The sequence below is a fragment of the Theropithecus gelada genome, chromosome 14 (assembly GCF_003255815.1).
Source record: "Theropithecus gelada isolate Dixy chromosome 14, Tgel_1.0, whole genome shotgun sequence".
NCBI lineage: Eukaryota > Metazoa > Chordata > Mammalia > Primates > Cercopithecidae > Theropithecus > Theropithecus gelada.
In genome coordinates, this window is record NC_037682.1 from 31,780,379 (window position 1) to 31,790,817 (window position 10,439).

The window sequence follows — 10,439 nt, forward strand, 5'->3', positions numbered from 1 at the left end:
GGGGACACTGATGGTCTGAGCTCTTTCTGTCTCAATTGTAGGATTTTGAGGCTTTAGATTTTATTCTTATTTTTCCTTTCTTGATGTTACATATTTACAGTTCAGGTTTTTTAAAAATTTCTTTTGGTTTTTATATATTAAATGTAATGTTTATTATAGAATTTGTGTATTTGAAAAACAGAGAAAAGAGTAACATATATAAACACATACATATATGTATGTAGCTCCTTTTTTTCTAAGTTTTTATTGTGGTAAAATACACACAATATACAATTTACCATCTTAACCATTTTTTAGTGTGCTGTTCAGTGCTATTAAACACAATCATAATGGTTGTACAGCTATCACTACCATCCATTTCCAGAACTCTTTTCATCTTGTAAAACTGGAACTCAGGGTTTCGTTTTGTGAGTGTTTTTTTTTTTTTTTTTTTCTGGACAGGGTCTTGCTCTGTCACCCAGACTGGAGTACAGTGGTGTGATCACAGCTCACTGCAGCCTTGACCTCCTGGGCTCAAGCAATTCTCCCACCTCAGCCTCTCGAGTAGCTAGGACTATAGGTGTGTGCCACCATACCTGGCTAATTTATATATGTTTTGTAGAGATGGAGGTCTCACTACATTGCCCACACTGATCTCAAACTGCTGGCCTCAAGTGACCCTCCCACCTCGGCCTCCTAAACTGTTGGGACTATAGGCATGAACCATTGTGCCCGGCCAGTAAGTTTTTGACACCTGCTGTCTCCCCATCTTCTTGCATCTCCGTGTGTATTTTCCAAAGGAAGCAAGACAACTGATTTTGCAACAGGATGAGTGTGCCTTTCCTTCCTCCACATTGTGTGCTCCCCCTCAGTTTTTCCTGAAGATGGTGCTCAAGATGATTTTAGGTGGAACAAGAGGTATTTCAGCATGGAACATGGACACAGCACAAGATGACATTAAACCAACTAAACCACTCAGTGAGAAAGTTGTTCCCTTTCAACCCTTCCAATGATCCCAAGGAATAAGTCTCAGTTTAGTGAATATTTGCTTTTAACATTTCTCTAACCTTTGCTAATTCCTTTTTTAAATAAACAAAGAAACAAAGGGATATCAGGCTCAGCCTTAGAGCTTTCTGCAAGCAACAACCTCTGGCTTGAACTTAACAAGCTGTTTGGTTTCCACTATTCTCATTCTTACCATTACCTTTTATTTGTGGCAAATGATCTTGATTTCCATTTATGGTGTAATATCAAATGCCTTTTCTACTTAAGTTTTTAAAAGAAAGCCCGTTAAGAAAAAAAAAAAAACAAAAAAAACAAAAAAAAAAACCAAATACTCATGGTCACACTGGTCTGTGATGATATGCAGCAATAGACCAAAACTATAAAAGTAGTTTGAGAATGACTGAAGATTAGTGAAAATTGTATCAGGCAACTAAATGGAAATATTCACCTTTTCAACTTCCCATAAAGTTTCTGGTGCAGAAATCATAAGAGCCTCTCATAGAATGCATTTCTTTCTTTTTTTTTTCTTTTTTAGAAATATATAAAAGAGATCGACAATGACCAATAAAGTATGTGCCAAATCTCCTTTCTAGTCCTCGGTGTTGATGGGAGGGAAGGGGGTCGGTAAGCTGACTGCAGCTGTAGGACAGAACATCAAAAGAAGAAGCCAGAGCAATAGTTTTTAGTGGTGCAAACGGGAGTCTACTGACTGCCAACTGCATTTACTGTTTGAAAACTTGGAATCAAACCCAAAGATGTAAAGTGAAGCTTCCATCTCTTAGATAAGCCATCAAAATCAGCCAGCACTCATTAAACAGTACTTGGCATTAAAAGAAAAAATGTTTACTTCCCTGTCTGCAGTGGGCAATTTAAGCAAAGACAGACTCGATTTATAGGTCAGGGTAATTTTTGAATGTCCAGAAATAAATCACTCTTTATGATAGTGACAAAAATAAGGGGAAAAGCAATGGAGAGTTTTCTAGAGAATTACACGAACAACGTAAATACTTTCCCCAAACGATGGGATAATGGGATGGTTTAAAACAATATATCCAGGCTTATTTGTTCGTTTGTTTTTGAGGCAGAGACTCACTCTGTCGGCCAGGCTGGAGTGCAGTGGCACGATCTCAGCTCACTGCAACCTCCACCTCCCGGATTCAAGCGATTCTCCTGCCTCAGCCTCCAAGTAGCTAGGAGGCACCCACCACCACGCCCAGCTAATTTTTGTATTTTTAGTAGAGACGGGGTTTTACCATGTTGCCAGGCTGGTCTCGAACTCCTGACCTCAAGTGATCACCCACCTCGGCCTTCCAAAGTGTTAGGATTATAGATGTGAGCCACACACCTGGCCAATATATCCAATCTTTAAAAAGAAATCTAGCCATAAAGCAATTAGTCTCCATTTTCCATCTCAAAATTAGACCTTTTTCTGGAGCCACTACACATTAGCTAGTTGTCAAAGTGAAGACAGATTCTACTTCTGGCCAGTGTTGTTATGATGTCTAGAAAGGAGGAAAACAATCTCAACATATTCTAGACCCAAGAGCCAGACTGTGATGGATTAGCTTGGTTACAAAGCAAAGCACTTACGTGAGCTGAGACATCGTTCTGGTGGAAGGCCTTCCGCAATGCCTGTGTGAGCCCTTTGGCGATACTGAACTTCAAGGATTCACTGATCTGCGTTCTCCTTTGGGTGAGAAAGAGAACTGTGGAGCGAAATAGAAGCATGGCAATCAGGCAAGGCGGCAAGCCTCATCATTCACTTGCCCTCCGCTCCTCCCAGCCGCCACCTTCTGCAAGTTCTGGGCAGAGATGGTAAGCACAGGGCCATCAGTGACGGGGTGGGCTGGGCTGGTAGCTCTGTGGGTCCTGCTAAAGTCCTAAGGAAAGAAGGCCCTAGCCATTTGTGTGACCCAAGCAGAGAGAGAGCTGGTATGCTGGTGGCATTTCATTTCTGACAGATGCTGCCTCTGACTTTGAAAGCCGGCTCGACAGTGCATGCGGTGAAATTCCTGCAACAACATTCACGGACAGGTGCAGGCCCTGAGCTCGGTGCTGCAGCCTCAAACAACCTTGGATTAGGAAGGTGCCATCCCCGTCTCACAAGTGGGATGGAGACACAGGACAGAGAATAGGCATTTGGGATCGAATGTGACAGGTGTTGTTTGAAGGGAAGCCTAGGATGCTGCCAGAGCTCCCAGGAGCACCCAGCCCTGAGTTTGGTAAAGGGATGGGGATCAGGGAGAATTTCCATTGGAACTGATGCTTCAGCTAAGTTCCGAAGGATCACAAGAGTGAAATTTGACAAGGGGGAAGAGATTCCCCTCACCCCCTCTCAGCAGAGGGAGTACCAAGCACAAAGGCACAGGGGAAAGAAGCAAAATATTTCAGTGTACAGTAGTTCCCTCTTAGCCACAGTGTTGCTTTCCATGGTTTTATGTACTGGAGTCAACCACAGTCTGAAAACAGGTGAGTATGGTATTTTGAGAGAGAGAGTCAAAGAAAGGGAGAAAAAGACCACATTCACATCACTCTTATTACAGTCTATTGTTACACTTGTTCTATTACTAGTTGTTGTTGACCTTTACTGCATCTAACTTACAAATTAAGCTTTATCATAGGTATGTATGAATAGAAAAATTCACAGTTGATATAGGGATTGGTACTACCTGCAGTTTCAGGCATCCACTGGGGGTCTTGGAATAGATCCCCTGCAGATAAGAGGGGATGACTATAAATATATGTTTAAGCTTGGTCCTAAGGGCAATGAGAAATGAGTTTTAAGCAAAGGAATGCATTTTAGAAGGTTCTCGACTGCAGACTGGAGAACAGATTGAAGAGGGGGGACTCTGAAGGCAGAGAGATAAATGTGGCTGTTGTGGCAGAAATTTAGGTGAGTGATGATGACAGTGTGAACTAGGGAAGTGGCAGTGTGAATGAGGATGGAGAGAAGGGGTATCCAGGAGGTAGAAGTGAAAGGAACTGGTGATTGATTAGATGTAGCTGGGTTGGTGGGGGGCTGGGAAGAAGACAGAGAAGACAATGTTTTCAACTTCTGCCTCTGAGCGGCCAGGGCTGCCTGCCACCCAGAGGAGAGTGGAATGGAGCAGGGACAGAGTGTGGAAACCCAGATGGTATAATTTCTTGAGAAACAGAAAGAGATACCGTACTTTTTGCTATGCCTAATTTCACAATTTCCCATTTTAGAATAAGATATGTCTCAAGATATAATTTCATTTAATTCTTTGTGGGGTGAGGAGGAAGGCAGGATGTGAGCATTCAACACTGGCGTGCTCTTCCAAATAATTTGTCTAATGTTTTTTCTAGCAAACATTGCCATACTATGAAAAGCTCTCCATGCATTCTAGGCCTGCTTTGCTACAGCTGGGGAGTGGGGGCTTGAAAGATAGCATCCCATCCTTGCTCACAATTCTGGTGCTGCCCATCCCACTTTTTCAAGAAAATCTTCTTTCTAACATCAAAAGAAATCCTGGGCTCCCACACAGTGTGCAGAAGTTGTACTTTTGCTATCAGCTAATTGAAAAAATGCAAGACAAAAGCCTTTCTGAACTCTGTAGCACTTCCCAAGATGTTATATTTTACGAACCACATCATTCATTCATGTAAGACATCATTGATGAAAAACAGTACCTTTGCATTCTTAGACCCACTGGCAGAACTGTGGTTTCCGGGGGCTTCTGATATCAGGACTGATCCTAGTACCAGACCCATGCTGCATCAGGCTCTCTCTCCTCTAACACTTGCTAAATCTCATGGTTTTGCAGCCTTGGCCCTATGGATGTTTTAGGCTGGATTAATTTTTGTGGTTGGGGCTGTTCTGCACATTGTAAGATGTTGAGCAGTATCCCTAGTCTCTATCCCACCAGATTTTAGTAGTACCTCCAGCCACCAAGTATAACAACAAAAAATGTCTCCAGACATAGCCAAATGTCCCTGGGGGAGGGTGAAAAATCTCCCCTGGTTGAGGACCACAGATCTAAAACAAACATTATTGTTACATCTCTGAGGCCAGGCTTGCTGCTTTCAGATCAGAACAGTGGTCTCATACCTGTCTTCACCAGGAGCTTACTGGACATCTGACACTCCAGGTTGGATGCCATTTTGCCAGAAGTGACCACTGCAGCCGATGCGGCAGGAAGGGCAGCATCTGTGTTTTCTGCTCGCAACGGTGGCAACCGGGTGGCCTTCACTGAGGCTGTAATGGATGTCAGTGCGGCCGTGACTGTCAGTGGGCGTGGTGTGGATGCTCTGGGCATCTCCGGGTTGGTGGGGTTTGGGAGGCCAGTGTGCATGGCTTGTGGTTTCCTGGGGAGGTAAGTTGTAGACAACAGGCCAGAGGCAGTGCCCATGTTTCCTTGCATGGCTGTATGTGTGCTTGTGGTATGTCCTGTTCTTGCATACATGTAGGTTGGCGTGAACGGGAAGGCTGTATGGACTGCCCCTGGTGTCCTCTTTGGGCCAGATGCAGCCTTGTTTGTGCCATTTTTAGCCAGAGTAGTCACTGAACTGCTCTTAGCTGGTCCTGAGGCCACGGCCAAAGGGCTGCTGCTGGTACCCTTAGCCACCAGGGCTGCAGACAATGCAGGTGGACTTGATTTCCTCAGAAACAATGTGACGGCAGCTGCTGCTGTTGGCTCTACCTTAGATGACACTGTGTCCACTGTAAAGAGAGAAAAAACAAAGTTTGTCATTGGCTAGGAATGCACGTGTCACTTGTTCTGATGATGAATGGATGTAACTTATGGATTTGCTAGGGTGAAGTCTCTGTAATCTGGGCTTGCAGTGGACAGAACTTAGCCAAAACAACTCTAGGCTCATTAAGTTGATTAACCATAACAAGAATGCCGCTTACAGCACAGCTATGGTTGACAGCAAGAATGCTTACATTGAATAGTTTCGAAAGCTCAGGTGGGCACGGGACCAATGAGGTGACTACTTGGGGCTGCTAACTCACTCCTGATGGGGGTACGAGCTCCTTCAGAGCACGGCTGGTATCTGCGTTGAGCTTGAAGATGCTTTGACCACAAAAGCAGTCATGCCTGTTTTGGGGGTACTGGGAAACAAACTACCTGCATTAGTGGCTGCACCTGTCCATTTCTTGGGGTGCTGAGAGGCCCGCAGCACTCTGGAGGTCCTGGGAAAGACACTGGTCGAAATAGAAGATTCAGCAGCAGAGTGATAGCTCAAGATGTTCTGGAATGGTGTGGAAGCATTTCTCTCAGGTGATGAATTGAGGTCACTGGAAATTTCAGAACCTGTATCTGTTCCATCTGAAAGCATTTCCTGCAAGCTACCTGTAGAAGTTGGTCTTGACGAGGTTAGCAAAACAGGATGTGCTGGCTGGTCAGGCAACTGTAGTTGAGACACAGAATGTTGAGTCGTGGGTGAGTAATACGCAACTCCAGCTGTTTGGAAGTCTATGGAATGGTTGTTATTGCTTGTGGGCCAGAGGTCTACATGGCTTCCAACCACGGTCATGTCTGACTGTTGCACAGGCTGCTCAGTGCTTGTACTGAGGAGTAGATCCTGAATGCTAAACCCTTCTGCAGTCACTGAATGCCCAGCAGTGTCTTTGAAATCCTGAGATTTTATGGCATTGGCAGCTGAAGTTAAACCACTGGGAGGAGCCGTTGGAGCTAAATGAGTTTCCCAACTTGTGGTGCTAATTGTGTGTCCATTTAAATCATAATTTGTTTGCTGCTGCAAGCCAGATACTATTGATTCTGTGGAAAGGGATCCAGTTTCTGCTGAAAGAGAACTCCAGAAAACATCTGTGGTTGCTGGTTTTTTCATGTCTCCTATTGTTGAGGAATCATATACATCCATGGAGGAGGGCGATGCTCTCACCTGTTTGGAAGCTGAAGCTGGCAACCCAGAATGGTCCACAGCAGCTGCAGAAGCCTCTGGCTTTGTGTTGGAAAAGCCAAGAGATGGGAAAACAGTCTGGGTGGCTTGTATGGAGAGTATGGAAGGTAGAGGTGATCCGGAAGGAAGGGGATTTGTCCTTGGTGCTGTAACAATGGGAGATGAGACGTGATGGGTGCTGAAGTCAGAGACAAATCCATTTACAGTGTGAAGACTCAAAACCTCTTTCCTTGGAAAGGCCTGGAGAGGAATCGTCACATTTGCCTCCTCATTTTTCCTTAAAATGGCTGTCACACTGTCCTTTTTCCACCGGGGAAATGTCCAAGATGTGGAAAGAAGATTAGGAACTCTGCCTGAGAGGAGCAAGTCTCTAGTTGCAGGAGGGGACCCATGACTGCCCTCTGCTGGAAGAGTGGGCATTTCTAGCACGGGAGATGGGGAGGCATGATTCTCTGTGGGCTGGAGGAAAGTAAGTACGGAGGGAAAGTCGATTGTCCCAGTTGATGGTGATGTGGGAACCGCCTCAGAAAGGATGGCTTGCTCTCGACCCAGTGCAGTGACATGCAGAGGAGAAGGCACCAAAGAAGAAGAGGTGTGTTCTGCCGAAAGGGCGGGCCCTCTGGAATTCTCTGGAGCTGCTGACAAACGCAGCGGGTTAGCAGAGTCGTTTGCAGTGTCAGGGGCTAGCTTTCTGCTGTTCATTTCTACGGCCCCTGATTCTGCAGTCTGGAAAAGTGGAGGCTCAGCCTCATGGGTCGCTGTGTCTGTATTCTTAAAAGTTGGCAAAGGCACCCCACTGTGCACTCTTCCAGCCATCCCAGCTTTGGTCTGCTGGGTGGATGCAGGATCTGAAGCCACTTCCAACACTGACCATGTGGGGCTTCCATCTGGAAGCTGAGGAAGACTTCCAAGTGCTGGGGGAGGGGGAGACGGATGGGACAGTTCTGCCATGGGGCTCAAAAACCCAGGTGTGGATGAGCCTGCTGAATGGGGACCCTCTGTTGGGGACAGCTGGGAATGCCACTTTGTTGAGGATCCAGAAACACCTAGATGAGGGATGCCTATGAGATCCTGAGCATTTTGGGATACAGTGTGGTCCATTTCATCAGAAAATGGGATTAGGGGATTAGCTATGTTCTGACCTGAAGAGGGGTCGGCTGGAGGCGTTTGGGGAACTAACGGCACTTTGGGGGGTTGCTCTGCTGGTTCAGAGATGATGGAATGAGGTGAGTCAGGAGCCAATGAAGAGGATGGAAGTGGAGGGAGGAGTGGGGGAATGTCTGACCTTGGGGGATGCTTTGAAATGGAGGGAGCCAATGCCCATACTGGCTGGGATGGGGGGACAGCACTGAAGGATGTCCCTGACGGGACTGTGGACAACGAGGGGAGCATGCTGGTAAGAGGCAAACCTGACACATCGGCTGCTTCTTGTCCCCCTTTAGGCCCCGGTTGGACCAGGGACTCGGTAGAATCCTTGGAAGGTTCGAGGGAGGAGCTATGTCCGCTTCCTTGGTAAAGGGAAGAAGAGAAGTCCACGTGAGCCCTAGTTCTGTGGTGTGTCTTGGACGCAGGGGTTCGGGCTGACTGTGGCAAGCTTGTGTTGTCAGAGGACTGTCCTAGCACGGTCTTGCTTCTGTCTGCTGCTGAGGAAGACTTGACTTCTGTGAAAGGCCATGTTGGTGAAACTGGTAACAATTTTCCAGGAGGAAATGACTCTGGAGTCCGGGTGACATTCATCTGTAGATTGTCTGTTCCTGTGAAACAAAATATCAGGCCGTCAGGGGTTGGATGTTCATGAAGTGCCTGCTGTGGTCAGGTGCTGGAGACAAAGGTGTGTGCAAGACAGGCTCTGCCTGGACCCATCACAGAAGGCTCAGGAAACAGAGTCAAACAACAAATTACATAATATCAAGTAGGAAAATGTTGCAGCGAACCTACAGGGCAGGGGTGGTGGGAAGCAGTTTCTGATGAAGTGATGTTTAAGGAAAGATGTGGAAAATACTTGTGTATTAAAAAAATTTTTTTTTGGTACCACCCAAAAGGCATGGACTGTGAAACTTGCAACCTAGAAACTCAAAGCTGAATGTGGTCAACTGCCATGGTCAATGACACCAAAATAACCTCATCCAGGAACCCAAAATGCACAAAACTATAGAAGAACTGTGTATTCAAGCATGAATCTTTTTTTAGGATCCTGAGGCATCTCATATGAAATATCTGAGGTTGTCTGCGTTTGGAAAGATGGCTCCAATGAAACATATTTATCTTCCTGGATTTAAAAGGTTTCCAGGTGCCATCATTCACGCCATGTCAAACAGCAAAGGAGATTTTCTTTCAGATTAGGCTATTTCAGAAGAAAAAACCAGGAAGGAGACACTTCTCACAGGGCCTGGTGTCACAAAAGCACCTGCAGAGGGCAGAACTGTCAACACTCATGTGTGGCCCCACAGGCAGACAGACAAGGAGGCAGGGCATAAGCTGGTGACCTCCGCTAAAATGGAGGTGAGGAAACAACTCTTGGAAAGCTGGAAGTTCACTCTGAATTAGACAATATGCTGAAAAATTCCTTTCTCATTCTTCCTTTTCTTCTTTTTAAAATTCCCCATTCTTGGGATTTACAGATACCAAGAAATTGGCCTTACATCATTTTAAGAACTCATCAGGGTACATACAAGCCAATACTACATCAGGCTGTTGACTTGATTTTATAGGAGAAACCAACTCCATCTCCTAGGCAGGCCGTAATCAGATGCCCAGCTCAGCCTGACTGTCTCCTGATCACCAAATCAGGATCATTAGGGTGCTTTCTGCAGAGCCAAAGCTCCCTCTGGCCTCCACTGGCCCATCTCAAATAGAAATAAGTGGCAAAATGCATATATAGTTCCAAGACACCAAAATATGCATAGTATTTCATTAAAATGCATGCCCTCCTTAGGAACTGGTTCATGGTTTGCAATGGAAATTGTGTTTCTATGTTACCACATGCAGGTGGTACTCCCCCTCAGACACCTGCAATTTTACACAGAAGGTGGATACGGCTTTCATGCCTCAATCCTCCCTGTTCATGTTGCTTATCTCCTAGATGGCCTCAACTTCACACTTTGCATGCAGTCTTATCTGGTTACTTATATGGGTAAATATAACATCTGTATAAGGTATTTTTGCATTTTTGTATCTTTCAGTTAAACTTTAGAATCCACTTTTATGTGGATGTCAGGTGAAATCTGTGTAGGATTTCTTCTTTTGTACCTTCGTTTAAATGGATTCTCCAACTCATGGATTCAAGAATCAAAACAAATTCATCTTGTTTCAATTACATAGCCTTGTAACTCAGAAAAAGGATGCTACAGGCTGAGCAGCTTTTTGCTTTCAGCAGGAAGTTTTGCAAACTCTTTCACAAAAAAAAAAAAAAAAAAAAAATTTCTGCGAACAGGATGAAGGAATGGGGGCTAATACCAAGGGATCTGTAACTGACTGAGGGACCATGGCCAAGAGAGACTGATGGAAAACTCCATGCTGAAGTGAAGAAAGACAGTCTCTAGTGGATTTGCTTCTACTGGACCTTGTTG

General features: G+C 45.3%; 1 protein-coding gene across 1 annotated transcript in view; it reads right to left on the reverse strand.

Moving 5' to 3' along the window:
* KIAA1549L (KIAA1549 like) overlaps positions 1 to 8,089 on the reverse strand; it is a 126,854-nt gene extending 118,765 nt beyond the window's left edge. Inside the window, exons 1-3 of the mRNA XM_025356643.1 lie at positions 6,093 to 8,089; positions 5,054 to 5,665; positions 2,575 to 2,690 (exon numbers count right to left, since the gene is read on the reverse strand). Of these exons, the coding sequence (XP_025212428.1) occupies positions 2,575 to 2,690; positions 5,054 to 5,665; positions 6,093 to 7,971 (2,607 nt within the window). The 5' untranslated portion in view covers positions 7,972 to 8,089. The remainder of the gene's footprint in view (positions 1 to 2,574; positions 2,691 to 5,053; positions 5,666 to 6,092) is intronic.
* Between the last annotated feature and the right edge of the window lie 2,350 nt (positions 8,090 to 10,439).